The sequence below is a fragment of the Diadema antillarum genome, unplaced genomic scaffold (genome assembly GCF_040938485.1).
Source record: "Diadema antillarum isolate AM-2024a unplaced genomic scaffold, OU_Dant_1.0 seq00002306_RagTag, whole genome shotgun sequence".
NCBI classification, from domain to species: Eukaryota; Metazoa; Echinodermata; class Echinoidea; order Diadematoida; family Diadematidae; genus Diadema; species Diadema antillarum.
Window position 1 is genome coordinate 49,776 of NW_027272928.1, and position 21,769 is coordinate 71,544.

The 21,769-nt window shown below is 39.6% G+C and overlaps 3 protein-coding genes across 3 annotated transcripts in view; 1 reads left to right on the forward strand and 2 right to left on the reverse strand.

Annotated features, from left to right (window-relative positions):
• Positions 1-415: 415 nt before the first annotated feature.
• On the reverse strand, positions 416-12,348 carry LOC139714531 (mitochondrial import inner membrane translocase subunit Tim9-like). Its single transcript, XM_071626223.1, has 4 exons — positions 12,249-12,348; positions 3,728-3,849; positions 2,216-2,311; positions 416-544 (listed from the first exon to the last, which is right to left on the reverse strand). Exons 2-4 carry the CDS (start codon positions 3,755-3,757, stop codon positions 416-418), a joined length of 255 nt encoding a protein of 84 aa, XP_071482324.1. The 5' UTR covers positions 3,758-3,849; positions 12,249-12,348.
• On the reverse strand, positions 4,809-5,738 carry LOC139714532 (adenosine receptor A2a-like). The gene has a single exon (XM_071626224.1). The coding sequence runs from the start codon at positions 5,736-5,738 to the stop codon at positions 4,809-4,811; it is 930 nt and encodes a 309-aa protein (XP_071482325.1).
• A 161-nt stretch (positions 12,349-12,509) lies between the features above and the next one.
• The window catches only part of LOC139714535 (uncharacterized), a 66,272-nt gene continuing 57,012 nt past the window's right edge, over positions 12,510-21,769 (forward strand). The window contains exons 1-7 of the mRNA XM_071626227.1: positions 12,510-12,644; positions 14,148-14,624; positions 15,310-15,353; positions 16,356-16,604; positions 17,172-17,343; positions 18,029-18,247; positions 19,891-20,464. Coding sequence (XP_071482328.1) covers positions 14,190-14,624; positions 15,310-15,353; positions 16,356-16,604; positions 17,172-17,343; positions 18,029-18,247; positions 19,891-20,464 — 1,693 coding nt within the window. The 5' untranslated portion in view covers positions 12,510-12,644; positions 14,148-14,189. The remainder of the gene's footprint in view (positions 12,645-14,147; positions 14,625-15,309; positions 15,354-16,355; positions 16,605-17,171; positions 17,344-18,028; positions 18,248-19,890; positions 20,465-21,769) is intronic.

Consider the following 21,769-nt stretch of genomic DNA (forward strand, 5'->3'; position numbering starts at 1 on the left):
CTTCCATCCTCGGCCCTATTTATGGATGTCTACTGAAGTCACCCACATTCAAAAGAATAACTTCCCAAATGAATTTTGAATGAACTTGAAATGTGTCTATCACCCTCCACATGTCGTGGTATTTTAAGAATGGCAAATGCATGACATACCAACAACAGGAAGAACATTGTGGCAAATAGTTATGACCTATGTATGTGTGAACATCAAAACACGATGGCGATTAAAATGGCCACAGAGCAGAATGCATACTGAACCTACACATTGTGCCCTTGTAGAACTTGTCAGGAAGTATGTGGGAAGGCAAGACATCAAATGCAAACATTCTCATATAAAGAATGCTCACACACACAGTAGTCCTGATTTTTTTTTTAAAGAAAAAACGCGCTGAACTCGTTAGAGGGATGGACAATGGGTACTATCTTCCGTACTTGGCTTGCTGCGCCAACATCCCCTCATTCTGCTGCACCTGGTATTCTTGGAAGCGCAGTGATATCCTTTGGGTCATTTTCAAGTACTTCTCCATGCAGTTGAAGGAGCAGCGTTTCTGCAGGTATCGGAGGGGCAGAAGACAAAAGTGAAATGAGTACCTGGTACAAAGCTTCTGGTTTGAAATTAAACAGAGAGCAAAATGCACACACGGGCCCTACCCTTCACACTTCATGTCAGTACTGCAACAAGCATGAAATCTGAAATAAGTTGGGCTTGTCACAGTACTTCAAATACTCTAAACAATGTATTTTGTATATCTGCTTTTCAATCTACTGTACATAAGTGAGAAATTGTGACATTTACATCCAAGTAATTCTCTCTCTCTCTCTCTCTCTCTAAAAAAAAAAAAAAAAGAAGCCAGATGCTAGACACCTGTTGAATACACTTATGCCGGTTCAAGACATTGACTTTCATATGACATAGTGTGTACTGTAGGCCAATTACAAAAAGTTAGTATGTACATGTATGGCATTATGTAGTCTTACTCAACTACAACATAGTGAAGAAGATTATGAATTCATTTCAGCTGCACAATAAATGCAATGACATGTCATGAGACTCGCAGGCCATATTTTGCCTAGAAACTGATGTATAGAATACATTGACAAGCATGAAAGAAAATGTGAACATGAATATGTGTCTAGCAAATGGAAACTTCCTTTTTTTTTCACATGACAATAATTTTTGATCCATATATCATGTTCACAATGCCATCTCCAGCTTTATGATTGCATTTAGCAGTACGAATTGCAATATTGTTTAAAGGATAATGAATGCCCAATATATATGTGAATTGGGAGAATGCAGCAATATTAGTACAAAACATTAGCGAAGCTTGAGGAAAATGGGAAAATCTGTTCCGAAGTTTTGAATTTTGAAATTTTGAAAAATAATTTGTGAAGCCACATATGGAATATGATACAGAGAAAATATAAAGGAAATTCAATATAATTTTCACTTTTCTAGCATAATGAAAGAACATTTGACTTAAGGGGGAAAATTACCCTTAACCTATGTCAGTAACAATTTGAGGAAATGTGTTTGTAAAATTCTCTTTATATTTTGGTTATATTGTTTTCCATAGTTGATGTCATGAACTGTAGTAGTCTTCTCATCCAGTAATGGCTGCACCAAACTTTAAATATTCATCACTTTTTTTTAAAAACAGATTATCCGATTTTCCTCAAACTTTGCTTATGTGTTCTACTGACATTGCTGCATTCACTCAATCCACAGGCATACTTGGGTTTCATTCCCCTTCAATTCTCATTTTCACACTCCGTCTAGTTACTGCATATATCTGGAAGTCACCTACAGATGATTGGTCTGTTTTATCCTGTGACTCTGACTCCTTTGATTAGGCTATACACTTTTGTCTACCAAGTGAGCAATAAATTTACGTTTCATGAAACTAATTACTTTGGAAGACCTCTCCCAGTAATGTTAAGCAAATTAGGAAGGTCATCACATACAGTCTTTCTTCCTATAAAGTTATTATCATCTTCAAATTAATGACACTTACAATGAATTGTTTTTATTGCATTTTATTGACAAAATGCCCTCCATTGATGTAAATACACACTGATAATTCCGTATTTTGGAGTAATAACCATAATTACAAAAACAAAAAAGAAATGGGCTTATATACTTATTATCCTCCCAGCTTTTAATCTATTTATTTATTTTTTGTATACTTTTGATAAAGTTTATACGGACAGGTACACACCTCGCTGTCAAGCATTTTTCTACTAGTAAAATCTCCAATGCAGTCTGAGAAGCAGGCTTCTGTCAGCTTGTTGTAGGATTGCAGGAATTCCTTCAGCTAATACAGAAACAAGACAAAAAAAAAACCCTCACACAATATCTAAAAAATTGCACAAATAAAGCCATTCACACACACACACACACACACACACATACATACATGTACACAGAAATGACACTTCTTCAGTATTTGAATAGACTCAAGGAACACACATTCTACTTTACAGATCAACTAGACTAAATCAATCAACTACTGTAAACGTGCAAATTTTCGCGGTACATTAATTTTCGCGGATTTCGCGCTACGTTCGGCTAGCGCGAATTCAAAAACGCGCGAATATATCTTCACAATTTTCTATGCACATTTTGAACGGCCTGAATTGTGTGCACTTCGTCGATGATACTGCTACGTAGTACAGACATGTTTACGCATATAGCAGTATCATCGCACGCACCGCACGCACCGAGCCCATGGCCGATTGGTGTGCTACATCCCCGCGACTACAGTACTAGTACTACAGTACATGTATTGAGTAAAATACACATGTACTACGTAGTTGAGCGCTTGTACTCGCACTCGCGCCGCTCGCTACGTCGCTTATCATACGCTGGCATCGCTGGATGAAAACAGAGACTGTGTATTAACCGGCTGCGGAGCGTGAATTTAAGAACCCGCGAATACGTTTTCGAGCCGCTCAGCGCGAAAAATTAATCGCGCGAAAATATTGACGTTTACAGTACTGGAAAATGAGACTAAGGGTAAGTAATTATCCCCTGGTATTAAGAATAAAACTTCTTATTCACAGTGGGATTGCACAAAGATGTTCAAAAAGTTTTCCTGTTCTCCGAACTACAAATGGTCACTCTATCATGGTCATTTTTAACCGTTCTGATCTGAATCTGAATCTGAGATAGCATCTGCACGACAACTAAATACATACCAAGCACTAACAGCATTGGAAACTTGAGATGAGACATTTCTCAAGGTTATGTCAGTAACAAACCTAGATGTCCTTTAGTGTGTGGCTACAAATGAATGACCAAAACTGAATGTGCATCTAGATCTTATTAGTTTGAAGGTTGGTATAACCATCTTCACGGACTAAAATCAGATATCAATAAATATTATAGTGCTCAACAAAAACAAAACACAACTTTAGTGATGAGTCAATCTGGAGAAACAGAAAAATGTAGCATACATGCATTCATTGTGCATGTACCAGAGCCCTGTTTTATGAAGAGGTAAAATTGATTATAAAGTTGATTTCTATGATAAGTCTATGGCAGCCTATGTGTTAAGGAAATTTAAAATTGATTTCATATCGTTTCGTAAAACAGGGCCCAGATGATATAATGCAAAATTTTATATAAAATTGAATATCAATTACCATATATTACTGTACTGTACAGTACTTCTGTATCCACTCTGTGCAAAAATATGGGAAAATATGGCTGATAACCTTGCGATATTTACCTGCTTAGCATCCATTTGAGGCTGTGCCATGATAACAGGATTGTTCAGTCTAGGGTGTCACTGTCCACTGGTGTTCACTATGTGAGATCACCCTCTCGTCTATATCGTGATGGATCTTTCCTCTGGATTTTTTTCAAGCATGAAATGAGAAAAAGATGAAAATATTATAAGTTAACGTTGAAGATTCTATTCTTGAAGTTAACAGCATACATAAAGCACCTTTAAAATAAGAGGTGTTCTCAATATGTATTAAAATCCACTGCTTGCAGGTTGTGTGCACAGCTTCTTTACAAAGAAGACTGAACTAAAACTTGCACAAGACACTAAATCGGAAAAGGAAAGATTATTAATAGCAATTGTGACTAAATGAAACTATCATGCACTTTCTCTCAATCACTGTCCCTGAAACAAAAACTGCATCAGGTTGGTATATACTAAACATTTTGATGAAGGGTACACACTGTAGGCTGTCAAAGACATTTTAAAGCTTCTTTTTTTTTGGGGGGGGGGGGGGCCATATCTAGCTTGTTATCTCTGCTTGCTATCTCTGATAAAATTTAGTAATTACTCTGAACATGAATTGACAATGAAATTCATTGCATTTGGCTGGTTTTCTAATGTGTGTATTTTAGAAAATGAAAGATATGCTGAATTACACACTGATAAAAAATAGACTTTCGAAGATCTCCTCTGTACATTGTGTATTTGAAAGTGTTTCAGCAGTAGCAGCAAGTTCATAGAGCCATAGAAAAATAAACAAACAGATGTATACATTCATACCCCCTATACCTCCAAAAACTCAACACCATGCACACACGGAACTTGCATACTGTACATCATGGCAGGACAAAAACAAACACACAACAAACAAACAAACAAACTTGCCTTTTAGAAAGAACATGGATGGAAGATGATGCATACAAGGGGAAAACCGTATCCAAGAGTGTATAATTCCAACAACGAGAAGTGCCTTGTACACTGTGCAATGTAAAATACATACACTTGTATGTACCGCTATCTGTATGCTACATCCCAAACAAAACTGAGGTCTATAAATGATCCTGAATTACATGGCTTATTGTCAGGACTGACATCCACACATTTTCTTTGACAAATTATACGAACGATGAACAAGCGTCGAAGCTCTCTGTCGAAATCGCTGACTCTTGTATGCATAGATGAATGGATTCACAGCTGTGCTCAGTGCCAGTGTTATATTACAGACCCTAGAAAGCAGCAAGAATACTTGCGATTCTATCAAATGTGCATTGGAAATGTAAACGAAGTAAACAATGCAGGTTGGCAGGAAGCAAAGAATGAAACTCCCGAGGATGAGACCGACCGTTACTGTGGCCTTGATGTCCCTCATGAGACGCGGCTTACGCCTCGCCCCGTTCTTGAAGAGTACGGCAACCTCCAGCTGCGCCACCCGCCGCGTTTGCCGTCTGGCCTCGCGAAACATGACCAGGTATAGGAAGACCAGGATGATCAGTGGGAATGCAAAGCACACAGTGAAGAGCAGGATAAAATATTCTTGGGGAAGGAGCAAAATATAGCTGCAGGATTTGATTGGGGCATCGAGCATGTTGTACCAACCAAACTGGGGCAACAGCCCGATGAGGAGCCCCATGCCCCACGCAAGGCCGAGGTAGACGTTGACGCGAAGCTCTGACATGACAACGAAATATCGCAGAGGTTGTGTGACGGCAGTGTAGCGATCCATAGCTATCAGGAGGAGATGGAAAATGGACACGGGAAAGTTGACCATCAGGAGAGTCAGAGTCCACATACAATTGCTGTGCTGACTGATGTCAAGGGTGTTTGAAAGTGCAAGGCACACAGGAGCAAGAACAACATAAAATAGGTCCGCAAAAGCCAGACTGACAATGTAGGTATTGGCTGGCACTCGCAAAACGGATTCCCTCTGATACGTGAAGATAACCAAGACATTTCCAACGGCATTCGTTAGGACAATCAAACCGATGATCACATCAATGACCGTGTCGGACATCATCGAGACTTAAGGTCCTATCCCTAGGTACCGCAGCTCCCTAGCCCGCAACATCCATAACTTTGAGATGTCTCTTTTTCATGGAGCCAAAGACCAATCACAGTGAATGGTGTGGATTCGTTCATGGCTACCACATCATCTGCACATAATCGATCAATTCATCCTCTCAAGACTGTACCCTGCAAATTTGACGGCATGGAAGAGAAAACTGCACGCATCCCATCATCGCCATGACAACAGGAATTGTGTGTACCCTATCACGGTGAACTAAACTAGGGCTGCAGGTGTTTCTCTCTTTTTTTTGACACTCCCCTTGTTTTTGCCTCATCACCTCCCCTTTATGACCACGAGCGGGAGCTTTTCCTCATCACCTCGTGCCAGGAAGTGATCGGCAGCAGCACAGCTCAGCTGCCGTTGGCAGGAGGTGGAAACTTGACTTGCCTTCAACAACGCCTGCCGGCTACCCTTTGATTGAACCGTCACAAGACTGACTGGTGGCTATCCACAATGCAATTACAGACGGTTCAAGGTTTATCAATAGGCATCAATCACCTGGCACACATTACACTTCACCTAGCAATTGTTGCCATGCCACATCACAGAAGTTATTGCTGGGATTTTCACTCTCTAACAATGGACATGTACGTCAGGATTGTTATAACATTATAGAGGGACAAAAACAATAACAGTTGAATAATTAGGATATTATAAATCATGGCATGATGTGAACTTTTGTACTATTGATCAACTGTGACATATCATGTCGAGGACTTGTTCAGTAACATTTGGCAATATCAGTATTTCAGTTTTCACTTTCAATTTTTTTTTGTAATTACCATTTTCTGGACTGCTCTTTAATGTTGCAAGGACACCAATATTTCATATTCCTGAACAGTATCCAAGAATAAAAAAAAAACTTCTCTGGAAAAATGGCATTTACAAAAGCAAAGATTTTTGCTCTTTTTTTTAATCACAAAACTGAAAAAACCTGTGCCGTCACACAAATGTGATTGTCAGGCAATAATGATGACCATTTCACAGTACCTAGGAATACTGTAAAAGTGAAAATTTTTTTCGGTGTTGAAATTTTCGCGCAACCAGAAACTAGCGCGAAAATAACAGCATGCGAATATTTTTGCTTGCCATATGTTCCTGTGCATGATGTCTTGATTCCGCGGAATTAAAAACATGCGAAACTCTTCTTACCCGGCCAAGCGGGAAAAATTAGTCGCGCGAAAATATCCACTTTTACAGTATAGTATTCTAAAAAAAAGATCAAAGTTTATCAGTTTCACAGACCTTTGCCAGCTGATGTGTGTGAACACTTTGACAATAACTGGGTAAATTCACGTCGCTTGATATCACAAGGCTGTGCCTATTTGTTAGTATCAGTCTCCATTGTAACACCCTGATATAACATGATGATATTAGGGTGGTGACTTAACTCAGTCGGTAGCATGTCTACCTCCCAATCCAAATGACTCAGGTTCAATTCCAGAGTCTAGCTGAGCAGTGTTGTGTGTAACCATACTATCCTCTCAAGTATTCTAAAGAGGCGTAACACTATGTCCCTCGGGTACATGTTTGCAGTGACATAACATGGAGGTTACATGTGTGAGAGAGCCACAACTCATGCACATAAAAGATCCCGCTTCACTCATACATCACAAAATGAGTAGGGTGCATAACCCAGTGAAGTGGTCCATCTCTAAACCGACTGGACCCTATGGAAGACCAGCTAGCACTGCTGAATATTGGCTATACAGCCATCTTCTCATATACATGGAAAATGAATCAAAAAATATTTCACATGCTAACACACTTACCTTTGACCTTTCAGATATCTTGATTTTGCTGATCATTGGCATAAACTGCTTTGTATGCATGCTTGTGATAGTCAAAGTTCATAGCCTGAATGGCCTGAAACATTGTGAATAATAATCTTAATACATTACAAGACACTATGACAATGAGTAAAATCTACAGTCAGAAAAGACAAGTTACACAGCAGCAGTAAGACTGTTCTTGGAAGACAATGCTTTCATATTATATTCCACATACTAAGAATCTTGCTATAGGATTGGTTAAGAGCTGATCAATAAAGCGTAGTTTTGCCCATCACATCACCTGAGAAGAAAAGTTCGTTACACTCTATGATGATAGTCATTTTGTTTTGCTGATCTCTTAGTCCACACTGTCCTAATCGTGATATAACTTACAATTTTGATTATGCTCGAAATAAAAGTGCGTTGCACTGTGGTCTATCATTTGACCTGGGTCAAGTGATAGACCACAGTGCAATGCACATTTATTTCGGTGCCATGCACGGGGCGCGGAGCAAATTCCTTGTCTTGTCATCTACGCACATACGTCTAAAGTAAACTACGATACCGATAGACAGCTAAAACGGTTTCAGATGTGGAATAAAGTGGGAATATCTAGGAACCTAGATGTGGAATATAAAGCAAATAATCAACTTTTAGTTTCAGGCAATGAGACAAACTAATTTCCTCGGCGATCTGAATGTGTACGCTATCTTTCCGCAGCTGCGCTTTGGAAAGACTACATCCAGATCGCCTCGGAAGTGATAGTTTGTCCCATCACCTTCATCAACGTTGATCATTCGCTTACTGTACAGAGGTGCCGTGAGCTTGATTTCACTCAAGAAGGGCCATGCCATATTTTTCTGGCACAAATTATGGCAGAAATGTTCTTTAAAATATACTAAATCAATAGCACTGTTCCATTGTCTCATTCATTAGGAATGAACACAGTGATAGTTGACTACATCATGCAGTGACTAAAATTTGTAATTTCATCTACAGTGTAAGGTAGACTTGCATTCTGTGTGAACATGTTGCTCTAGGTTGGAGAAATATGAAAACTGTGACTATGTACAAGTAGACCTGCTGCAAGTGATCAAGTGAGTTCACCGCGGATTTGTGATGTGATGATATAACACCTGGGTTTATGTGGACGAAGTTCAGCCACAAAGTACTTCAAGGACAAGTTCACCTTCATAGACATGTGGGTTGAGTGAATGCAGCAATATTAGTAGAACACATCAGTGAGAGTTTGAGGAAAATCCGACAATCCGTTCAAAAGTTATGAATTTTTAAAGTTTCTGCTCAGTCATGGCTGGATGAGAAGACTACTATAGCTTGTGATGTCACATGAGTACAATGGAATAAAGAAAGTACCTGTATAAAGAAAATTCACCTTATTTTCACTTTTCTCACATAACAAAAGAACACTTGACTTCTCTCTTTCAGAAGGCAAGGGGAATGATTTTATCCTTTACATCAGTAACAAGTCTAAGAAATGTGCACTTTATTAAAAAAGTAAAATTTTGTGAAATTCTCTTTTTATTTTCATTATATCGTTGTACGCATGTGACATCACACACTGTAGTAGTCTTCTCATCCAGCAGTAATTGCGCAGATACTTAAAAAATTCATAACTTTTGAACGGATTGTCGGATTTTCCTCAAACTTTCACTGATGTGTTCTACTAATATTGTTGCATTCACTCAATCCACATGTACATGAAGGTGAACTTGTCCTTTCATATTCAATTTGTTATGAGCATCACATGAAGTTGCAAATCAACTGAATTTACAGACACAAAGGTACAGCCTAGTAACCCTCATTTTAAATTGATTTACGGCCCTTGGCACTAACTGCCACTGATTTGATTGGGGAAGAGAACCTCTATGTCAAGATGATCTAGAACTGTCAAATCACAGGACTGACAGTTACACAATGGGAGCATGAATTCTTACCTACAGTGTACACATGTATCTTGCACAATTTTATATCATTGTACTGTGTATGCTCAGAGTAAAACAACTTTACATCTATAGGCCCTACAGCATTGCACCCGGCTGCAGTGAACCACCCACTGGTACATCGATAAACCAACTAGTGAAAGTACTTCAGTTTGAATGAAAAAAAAAAGAAAAAAAAAGAAGAGCAGATCATACATTTCTGTACAGTAGAGTGAAATGACTCTGGAGGAAACTCCTACAAGTTGCAATGTTGACCAAAATTCTGTGTCTTCATCCAGCTCACAGAATCTGACAAATATACTGTACCAGGGCCAGTGGAACCGCCCCTGGAAAGTTTTTGGTGTTGGAACCACTGGATGAGGAGACTACTAGAGGTTATGATGTCATCTGTGGACAACAACATAAAGAAAATATAAAGAAAATTCAACAAAAAATTCACTTTTCTAGCATAATGAAAGAGCACTTTACTATCTGCTTTCAGAAAGCAGTCTAATTGCTATCCTTAACATATGTCAGTATCAAATTGATGGAATGTTCAATTTTCATGAAAAAGGAATTTTGTGGAATTCCCCTTATATTGTTGTCCACACATGACGCCATAACCTGTAGTAGTCTCCTCATCCAGCAGTTCCAACACCAAAACTATAACTTTCACTCAATCCACATTTCTCTTTGGGTTTCTTTTAACTGTGTCACACACATGTACATGGCCCCTAAATCTCGGAATTGCAATTTAGATTTCTATGGATTAACATGCTGAAAGCTGAAACATGTGAAAATACATCTCTGTAACTTCAACTACAAAACAGTGCACGGCCCCCCTGAATTGCTGCCAGCCTATCTTTATAATAATAATCGCTGGTGAAATAGAGCACATTTAGAGGTGCCTGAATTTGTGTGTGTTTTTTTTTCTCAGCATACGCAACTTAATAGCATGCTATTCACTCAGGGTGCTCCCACAGTGCAGTGGAGGCAGTAGGGAGACAGTGGGGGCAAGGTTAAGGGTTCTCTTTGGTGCTGCAGGCTGCAGTAGAGAATTAGGCCTACTTCATCGCCTAAGGCAGAAATCTGTCGGTCTGGAGGCATTTTTTTTTTCCTTTTACAGTTCTCCTCCAAAGGGAATTCAGCGAAGATGCAGCATATCCCCGACGATAAATACTACAGACTGATCTTTTGGTTAAGACAAGGTTCTATGTTGTAACTTGTATGGTAGGTGTACATGTCCAACACATCGACACTGTAGAGCTCTACATTGAAACCGACACACCTCTATTCATAGCACTGCACTGCGTAAAAGAACGAAAATGCACGCACAAGACTACAGTTGTACGCAGTGTTTTTTTTTACTCTTCACTAGGATTTAAACACATCAAAATATTACTGAAAAAGTTGATAATAAACAACAACAGCAAAACAATGATTGATGATACCATATATCATGAATTAAGCATTTAATACGTGCACTTCAAATTGTATTGTCAATAGAGAGTAGGGGTGTAGGTTTCAAAATAACTGCGCAACTGACTAGAGTAGGCGGGTACTCCAGTTTGTTTTCTGGAATCTCACGACGCGACATTACATCACATCACGCATCCAGCACATACACACAGCGCGCAAGCTGTGAGATTTTGAGAACGAGCTTGTGCACCCACCTACTCTATCAGTGTGGAATAGTAATTTGGAATATATGCACAAGATCAGGTTAGTACCAGTGATTCTATTTTTCTCGTTACGAATTTTTGTAAAAAGATGTTAGACTTCAGCTTCAAGAGGCTGATTCGTGCGCGGAGAGGTGGGAGCCGCAGAAAAAAAGCTCCGAGAATATTTAGTCAGATCAGGCCGCTAGGTGCGGCAGTCTTGTATTGTGCGAACACGCTGGCGCCCGTGTTTTGATGGGTCGCTCTGCATCGGTTGATTAAAACTTGATTTTTTAAGAAAAAAAAAAACAGAATTTTTTCTTCTTTTCATCATGGATAGTGGACATGTGTGTGTAACAAAAAATCACTGTGCAAAGTTGCGACAATTTATACGTCAGATGTGAGATGAAGAAAAAGTGAATGGGGGGCTTCTTGCTTGAGTTGAGCCCCCCCCCCCCCCCCCCCCCCCCCCCCGGGGTGATCCACTTTTGGCTCGGTACAGTACAGTACGGTACACTTTAGGAGCGTTCGAGTGCTCCTCTGGCGCGGTTACGGTACAGTACAGTTAGCTTTGGCATTTAGCGTGCCGTTAGGAATAGGAGCGCTTGACGCACCCCCGGCCCTGGCTTGAGCGTGTACGTAGTTTACCTCAAATTGCACTTTTAAGATGCACTTGCGAATTCAGAGTAGCTAGGTCTATATTCTTTACATGTGAATAAAATTTCAGGCAAAGTGTGAGATATTTTGAGTTTCTATTGATAGAAAAACATTACGGTGTCGATGTACTATTAGACACCCAACCACACTTCCCATCCCTGGCACTGCACTGCACTGGATCCCCATTCCCTCGCCACAATGCTCGCTCCACCGGCTTGGTTGGTTGGCCCGCCCGCGCCCCGCGCCCCTGGGGCCGTGTGATGAACGATGCATCATGCACATGAGCAGAGAAGAATCTAACGCGCATATAGGGACCCCTTACGACCACACGTTACAATGAATTACATACAAAATAATGCCATGGGTACCTTTTTGCCCTTCTACTCGTATGCCCGCTGCTATGGAGGATTAAACTGAAAATTTACTCACATGATAGCAGCCCAAATTTGCTGTCTCTATTATCACACACAAACACAAGCATGGAGTCGGTCATCTGCTTGGCGACTTTCTCGTAGTGGTAGAGACTTGTAGAACGTGCATGAGTTACGTAATATGACCACTCACCACAGTCGGGATCGCTGATGCCCAATACCCTCAAAAGACTTTCCACAGTGTTGCATGCGTTCACCTATGATGGGCTGTAGGACAGCAGCGAACTAAATTTCTTGCGCTTAATTTCAAGTTGTGCAGCTACAACCAAGGTTCCTCTGATTCTGGCAATCCGAGCAACATTTATTAATTTATCATGCCGGTAAACTTGTCAAGAATTGCTCGATAATCGTCTTTAGAAGCTGTATTGCTGGACATGTTGCCAAACTGCTACCGGTAAAGTCGCATTCTTAGATTACAATGTACATTTCGTTAACCCCAGTTGTAGATTGATAAGTCCCATATATAGCTTTTGGTGTAGGGTTCTATGTGAAACTTTATAATGTTTGTTCAAATTCACTTCAGCTTCACGCCTGAAGCCGAAGTCAATTTTCTAAAAGAGTATAGATCTATCCAAATCTAGATTTACTTCATACTTGTGTGCTAGGGACTTTTCGCTAGGGAATTGAATTGTGCTAGATAACTTGGCCCATCTTATCTTGGTTTGCGTGAAGTCATGACATAAAATAAAGGCAGTGTAATTTATGCAACCACACGCGTGTGTCTTTACCATCCAGCCACACGAGTGTGGCTGTAGCCATGGCCAGAGTTGCTGGATCGGATACAGCCACACTCGTGGATGCGTGTGTACATACAGTAGATCTACCACACACACGGAGAAGCTCATGTGTATGCAGTCAAGCAGTGTGTGCCAGCAAAATGTTGCCACCGCAGACCAGCACTTTGACTTCGAGGAAATTTGTCAAAATTTCATCTGACAAGCTCTCGTTTGTGTGCAGAATTTGAATTGTGTGCCTGACTGGTAGAAAATTGTTGGCTTAGACAACCTTAAAAAGAACTTAAAGTTCATAAAAATAAGATTTCAAGACTGTTCTCTGCTCTCTGCTGCCAACTGTGAGATAAGTAAAGTAACTTCACAAAATTGACAGAAAAGAAGTACATATACAATTTGTAGCATAAACTGGCTTGGCAGCAATAAGACCCATTGAATTTTACAACTTTCCATGTTTACGGAACCAATGCCAGCGATGGCAAGTTCAGGCGCATCATCTCTTCTATAAATGGAAAAAAGAAACCACTGTTGCACTGGTGGAACAGGATTACATTTCAGAAAAAGGATATCAATCCACCCTTGTCATAGCTTGCTGTGCAACGCCGAGCTGATTTTCTGGCAAGCCCTGAGCGCCAGATAGTGCCGTGCTGGCCATGACTACTACAATCTATCAATTCAAAATCTAGTTGAACATTCAGATCAAATGCTACAAGATATCTTGAACAATCTTTTCATTAAATAATGATCATACACATATATCCATGTTTAAATATTATATCCTGCTGATTATGTCTGTCCAAAACAATATAACATTCATTATAAGACTTGATCTGCATTTGGCAGATTGGACTATGTAAAGTAAGATGAGGAATACAAATTTTGATCAAGATGTGAACTTGTAGAGTAAACTAGGAAACATGATTCCACACTTAGTGCATTACACAGACAAATGGAATACAACTGACTTAATTATATCTCTATTCAAAGATGTATTAATCAGTTTCTTTCACAAATTGCAACAGAATAAAGATAATGAGAGGCCCGTGCCTTTTTACTCAAGTCAATGTAGTGTTGCTATGTATTGCATGTCTTTCTACTTTGTACATTCTATTCATGCGTAATTTGATGTGAAATTATTTAACTCAAAATGTTTCCTCTTCTTCTAGATCAAAAGTGTGAGCATTTGTTATGTTGGTGGTGACTAAGACATGGCAGCTTCAGGTCTCATGGAGAATTCAACTTCACAGACCAAGCCAGAGCAACTACCATCATTCAACCGTAGCATGGGTGCTAGGAGCATTGACACTTCAGGAAGTTCCGTTTCTAGTGAGGTGCTTGAAAAGTCCGGAATCAATGTCTTGCCGCATACCAAGTCCAGGCCATCGCTGGATGCGTCAGACTCCAGCCATTCAAGCACTGGCTCGGTGCGAGTGAGGATCAAGGCGAAGTACCTCAAAGAGAGAAGATCCCCCTTTGAGAAAGGTGACATCGCTGCGGATCAGCCTCAGCTGCCACCTGCCCTGCCAAGTAACTTGCCTGAAGGTTATGAGAGAGGGAAGGACACTGCTGATGTCTATAGCAATGGTTATCAAGCTACAGACCTTCATTCTGGCATACCAGGATCACCAGAAACGAGTTCAAAAGTTAGCGGTAGCCAAATGCAGAGTTTTCCCCAATCGACTCCAGCTGGGAATCACTTAAAAAATCCCAACAAGGTTCCTGGAGAAGCTTTGACATCCGGTAACAATGCAGGTTAGCTTGCATGAACTGAATTGATATGAGAGGAGTTAGTTGTTTGTATATTTTTTTTCTTCAAAGTTTTGAGTTTTCAAGCTTTGTTGTGTCTGGAAAGATGCTGCTTTTATACTTTGTAATACAAGTCAGGGTATATAGATACAATGTACTAGTACATGCTCTTAGCATTGTCCTCTGAGTGCATTCTTAAAAAGAGGTCTGATTTTGTTTATAGTGGGATGTGGAGACACAGCGAGGTGATTGAATGTGATCATTGACCTCGCATGTTTGTAGACTGCTACATATATGTACACCTGTAAATTGGACTGCTATACCTGTAAATGTATTCGGACACATACCTTTTACATTTATAGACAATTGTTTACTTTCCCTAGCTATTGCATTCTTAGTAAAATATGTAGAACTGTAAGCAGGTTGGAGAGCAATATTTGATTGTGGGGGTAGGGTATGCAACCGATGGAATAATTATAAGCAAAATTAATGCAGAATATGATGTGAAATTCAGTTATGTGTTTTAGGCTTAGTTGTGTCATCCTGCTATTAACCTTTATTCTGTGAATGTCTATATTGCAGATACTTGTAACAACGGTGCGCCTCCTTCAAAAGTTCCTTTTCCAGTAAAAAACAAAGAAATTTATTCTTCCACTAAAGTCAAGACTGCAGCCAAGGTATGTTGTGATATCCTCTAAAGATTACTTTTGTCTGGTATTAAGTTTACGTAATGTGCATGCACAAACGTGATATCCATGTGGATGTATATTTATATCAGATGTATCTCTCTCAAACATTGTAAACCTCAGTTTACGTCTATTCCTTTATTATTCCATCTGTTTCTACAGACAAATGAATCTGAAGAAGACATTGATGTTGAAAGCTTGTTCTGTATATTAATATTTGGTAAATGTATACCAGATAAATCAAAGTTTCGTGAGATATTTGGTGTGTGCTATACTGTGTACTGTATATATTTCATAATGATTAATATTTGCAAATTGTGCAAGTTGTCTCATATTTGCAATGAAAGCAATTTTTTCGAATGTAAATATTTATTTCATATCATATTTAATATAATTTTTCTTTGTATTGTTATCCATGCATGATATTATGAACTACTTAGTCTTCTTATCCATTAATGACAGCACCAAACTTTGAAAATTCTTAACTTTTGAATGGATTGTTCGATTTTCGTCAAACTCTGCTTAAGTGTTCTACTAATATTGCTGCACTCACTCAATTATATTTTGGTGTAGTTTCCTTTAATACCTTTTGTTTTTCTTGCTGTATATTTTTGTTTTTTGTTTTTTTGTGATGAGACATTTTCCAGTCACCTTTAAGTCTGATTCTTAAAAAAAAAAACCACACATCAGAACATTGATCTGACTGTTGTTAAATGTTGACTGCGTCAGTGGTAATTGAAGGGATAATAAGGTTTGGTGTATCCTTCTTTTTTTTCTCAGTCCTATCATTTAAGTAGCATGATGTAGCAATACTTGCTCAAATCATTAAAGTAGAGTAGGTAACCCTTGATGTCCATTTCTTTTTCCATTTTGTGTTGAAGTTACCTTAGATACTTACTAAACCCTACAGTCAAAATCTACCATTTCTTTTAATGTCTTTAGCTGCTCTTTAAATCTACGTCACCTTCATCATTACTCCATGCATGGCATCACTGTGTTAGACTGCCAAATTATAACACAGATTTCAATGCACTGTCCTTACCAGGCATCAGGCATTCTACGGCAGGGAGAAGTGACCACTGCAATGGGGGCACAGGGTGCTCAGTTGGGTCAGTCCCTTGACGTGAGGGTCATTCAATATGGCAGCAGAGGAAAACGGCTGCAGGTCATGAGCGAGCAGCTTTCGAAAAGGTCTCTACTTATGGTTCTTCGGAGTTTGCTAGAGGAATATCACATGATATGAGCATATATTCATATCATAATTACCAGTCATAAGCATATTGTTGTTAACAGTGCTAGGATGTCAGTGTCTTAATCCTGAATACATACAGACAAAGTAAAATGGAGTCTGGTATTCTGCAAATATTTATAATGGAAACTGTCAATTGGTATACGTTGTAAACAGGATCTGATACTTGCTTTGTAACTATGTCAAGCAAAAGAGCTTTTCCTTAGAGGGCAGTGTAAAACCATGAAGAAAGAGTCACAGTGTGTGTTATATCATAAGTGCTTATGTCTATTTCATGCATTGATGTCTAGCTGTATATCAGTTATGAAATTAAGATTGGAATGTGAGATTCTGCTGCATAGTTTACTTTTTCATTTTTGACCATGTTCAAGGGACACAGAATACCAACTACTAGGCGTGATAGGTATGCTTGTGTTTGGTCAAAAACACATTGATTATTCACATCTTCTTTTACAAATGAGCTACTGTCCTCATGCATTTCCTGTTTCATTTCTTATTTTCCATGGCAGGCATGGCAACACGAGACCAACAACAAGGGTCGTGCAACCCAAGCTGATAGCGAGCAACAAGCCGACCCCATCTCAGTCTGCCAGCACACACCCCCAGAGTGACTCGGGCAGCATGGTGACAGCATCTGCAGCTGCAGCTGCAGCGGTGGCTGCCACAGTCCCACTGCTCAAGGTCGCTCATTTTTCACTTCTGCAGCTGATGTGTTTCTCACTTCATTCCTTGCATAAGCCGTAATTTTGCATCAGATTATACCATGCTATTTTTTTTTATGCACTGACTTCTGATTAGGTGCAGACAGGGCAGTGTGGAATTTTTCACTCGGAATTTCAATTATATTGAAAGAGTAAAATGAATTTCTTTGAGGCAATTAGAAAATGTTATGACTATCTGAAGGGGAAAATGATTAAGCACTGATTTTTTTTTCTTCTTTTTACTGCTTCCATCTGCAATGATTTCAGCCCTTGTAGTTTGCCACTGTGAAGCCAATTGCCATAGTAATCATAGTAGAAACTGGTAAGGGCTTTTAAAAGAGGGAACAGACATCTGAATACTGTTTATCACAAGCTACAATTCACTTTCTTTAATTAGGATTTGTCATACTCACTGAACCAAAGAGTGAATATGACATGCTTTCAGCATTTGAAGTAGAAGCTTATCATTCAATGGCATATTAGTTAAGACTACTAGGTTGCCATAAGGGAGGAATGTTTGCATATCAGAATGTGCCAAAGTGTGTTCATGAACAAAATGGTATCTGTGCATTAGTGCCTCTTACTTTATGTCTTTCGTGTATCCCTTGTGAATGATGTGTAACCAACTACGTGCAGCTGCGTTTTTTAATCTCACCTTCTCACAGACCCAAAGTGACCTCGAGTCCAAGATGAGCCATATCATGGAAAAGCTGTCCATCCTCGAGCATGCTGGCCATGGGCCGCCTCCCCAGCCCACATGGGCCTACCCGCAGGGTCCGGGATGGGGGGTTGAGGGCCCAGGAGCGCAGTATCGTCTGGAGGAGCTGACCAGACTGCAGCTTGAACATCTGGAGCAGCTTCAGATGAAGCAGCAAGAACTGCAGGTAACAGTTATGAAGATGATTACCCTGATTTTTTTTTTTCCACAATTCGATGGCTTACAATTGTGCGTGGGGACAATGACATGATTTTTAGGGTGTGATTTGCTCCAATATCTATGATATCATTCAAACTGGACTTTTTTTTTTATCAGTGCAGTTTTTGTCTGCCTTATGAATCAAATGTTCCTACTTTCGTAACTTGTCTGCTTGTTTGCATTATGCTGAATGTTATTGTTTGGTGTCATGTTAGGCTTTACGTGTGGGTATTTCTGTCATTCTTGTTTTCGTTCTCATTCTTGATGTGTTTAATTGTCATCATCAGTGGGTATTGAAAATGGAATCATATCAATAAACAGGCTCTTGAACATATAAATTCATTTCAGTGTACAATTATATAACCACTTCTCAACATCATGTTGCTATTGATATGGTGTAGCATTTTTTGAAAATGAAACTAATACTGCATTTATGTAGATCTGTTAGTGTACTTGAAGTAGGGCACACACAATATCATCTGCTAAATCACTCGCACTTAAAGGGACGCAGTCCTCACGAAATTTAAAAAAATATGTTGTTGTTGGTACCTCAAATGAACTACTTTCATCAAAAACAAACTTTCAAATCACCAAATAAGCTCGTACATTTCGGTTAAAAAAGTGTGACTCTGCAAATGAGCAAGTCTTGGCGGAGAGTCATACGTCATCGATGCACAACTCTTTCCAGCGGTGTTCTGCTCGTCATGCGTACGCTCCCTAGTTATTTATAAATACATGTTTACTATTTATTTTTATATTAATTGTATATATAAATAAGCTTGAAATATTTTGTTTGAAATAATAAAACCACATATTGTCACATCTTATGAAAAAATCAGATATGATCATTTTGTACACTTAAATTGGTTTTCTGAGGCACGGCTGTCAACTTGAGAGTAGGGCATCAATGACGTTGCACCTTTTGGCAGGCTCTTACACGATCGCTTGCAGGAATTATTTTTTAAAAATCGCGTACGGAGACAATTTTTGATGTCCACGCGTATAAATTGGTGAAAGGTTATATTTTTTACTCTTCTTAAATATCAGTACAGTGAAAATCTCAGGACTGCTTCCCTTTAAGATTTGGTCACATCTTAAGATTAATCGAACAAATTGAGGCGAAACAGAAAGAGTAAGTGCAAGTTGTCTTTCTACTTTCATTTGATGTCAAAGCTAGTGACAGGTAAACGCAAGGCGCGGTCAGACTGGCAAAAGATTGAGAAGTTTAACATTGCGATCTTTAAGATCTCGAAGCTTTCCCAGTGTGACAGCAAACTTCTTGTGAAAAGTCCCACTCCAACCAGGGATATTTCCCTCACCCCCGTCAAACTTCTCGATCTGTTTCCGGGCGCTGTCTACGAAGCGCGAGGTCATTGTCATGTACAGATGTGCATTGTTTCGTCACAATCACTAGCCCGTCGAACAACGCACTCTTTCTTCTTTCTTGTTCGCGCATACAAATGACCCAAACTTTGCGATCTTAAACTTCTCGATCTTTTGCCAGTCTGACCTCGCCTAATGTGGCTCATGTGTTCATATTATATGAAGAACAAGGTAGAATATTACCGCATAATGTGTCATTTTCCTTGCATCATTTTTTCTCTCTCCCAGGCCGCAATGACAGAGTTGTCCAGGGGTAACGTTGCTGCCAGCACTGTGACTGGACCAAGTTCTGCAGCTGGTCCTCTTACAGGTGCCCAGACCCCAAATGCCACTGAACTATCCTCCCAGAGTGCTTCCAGAGATAGACAGCATGCAAGGAGAGAGGGTAGGGTGGCATCAGAACTTTCAGTGACTGCTCCCAGTGAAGGGGCTGATCCAAGTGACATGCGCGCACCGGTGGACAAGGGTTCACAAATGTATACTATTCCAGCAACTTTTAAACCAGAACTTAATAAGAACAACCTGAACACAGTAGATCAACCGAAGTCAGGCAAACGTGTCCAGTACACACCGGCAGTAACCTTTCACGGACTCAGTCAGGGGCGCGAAGCTGGTGTGACGAGCCCCGACAGAAGAGGTGGAGATGATGCACCGCAAGCAGAAGCTCTGAGTCAGGACGATGTCTCAGCCGCAAGCAACGTGTCACGCGGCACCCGTTCATCACCTCTGGACACGCCTGCACCCCGTAGGCATGCCCCAGTGCCACATGCCAGAGGTTCCAGAACCAGAATAACACACCTAGGTGAGTCTGATGAAGAAATGTCGAGCCTTTTTTTTTTTTTTAACAACCTTTGCTGTTGCTCCTGTGCCGATAATTTGTTAACCTGTTGAGGATGAGTCCCTAGTATACTCGGGCAGGTGTCTATGGAAAATGCGTGTAGTAGCAAAGTCAGGCCGTCCTCAACAGATTAAAGTGGACACAAGATCAAGGGCTTGCAGTAACAAAAACAGCAAGATTCCACAAATGTTTAGTGTCCCTATAGCCTCCTGGCTGTGTAATCAGGCAAATAGAATATATAGAAGCTGCCCAGGCAAGACAATAATGGGCTACATTTGTAGGTATTCTATCATATGTGTGGTTCATAGTGTCATAAACACAGTGAACACCAAACACCTCGGCAAGTACACATTTTTTTTTCCAAATTGCTGCAAGCTCTATTTACAGTAAGTACAATTTTTTTTTCATTTTGACTTTTTTTGTGTGTAATGTGGACAAACGTCTCTATTGGGTAAGTCACTTCACCCTCTTTTGCAGTGTTGAAAAATACAAATGTACTTAATAGCACTTTAGTAGTTACTGGTAGAGATGGCCTTTGGACCTGATTATACTACAGGTGTAAAAAATCATGCCTTGTCTTTGTTTTATGGAAATGAAGAGGAATAACCTTTCTTTTTCTTCTTTTTTAAGGTACTCTTATACTTAATGTAACTAATTCTTAGGTTTCATTACATTCAAATATTCACCTTGATATACATTTTTTTTTCCAACGGTGCTAAGCTTTATTTAGATTGCTTAGTCTTTTGCAAGATTTTTATGGAAATTGCATGTTACCATGGATTTCAAGATTTTTCTTGTGAACTATAAAAGTGTCTATCTTTTCTTTACAAATGTCATCGCCAATGTTGCCATCTCTAGAATCTGGCATAAATTGCCTCTGGATGCAGTTTCTGGATACAGCATCTGAAGAAAACATTCTGATGTGATAATACAGTGCCTACATCCTGTAAACTGTATGTGTGTGTTTGTGTGTGATGAATCTTCTGCCTCAATGCATGTAAGGAATCATAAAAGTTAACATCTTGTTTGTTTGTTTGTTTTTTTTTTCATTCCTACTGGAGGAATTGAATGTCTTTCTTTGTCTTTACCAATTTCCAAATTTGAATATATATATGAATACTTTATACAGCAAATTGCTCTTTGCACAGTTTTCAGGGAGATATTGCTGACAGATGAGGTATGCCAGTTCTTACACCTTGCTTATGAAGGCAACACTGCATATGAGACGTACTCCCTCTACTGTCCATATCTGGACATGTTTACCTTTTC

What these genes read in the sequence shown, in the direction of transcription:
- LOC139714531 (XM_071626223.1), bottom strand. Translation starts at nt 3,757, where the DNA reads ATGGCACAGCCTCAAATGGATGCTAAGCAG. An exon ending in CTCAAATGGATGCTAAGCAG is followed by an intron (nt 2,312 to 3,727) that starts GTAAATATCGCA and finishes TTTCTGTATTAG; the next exon opens with CTGAAGGAATTCCTGCAATC. An exon ending in GAAAAATGCTTGACAGCGAG is followed by an intron (nt 545 to 2,215) that starts GTGTGTACCTGT and finishes CGATACCTGCAG; the next exon opens with AAACGCTGCTCCTTCAACTG.
- LOC139714532 (XM_071626224.1), bottom strand. Translation starts at nt 5,738, where the DNA reads ATGTCCGACACGGTCATTGATGTGATCATCGGTTTGATTGTCCTAACG.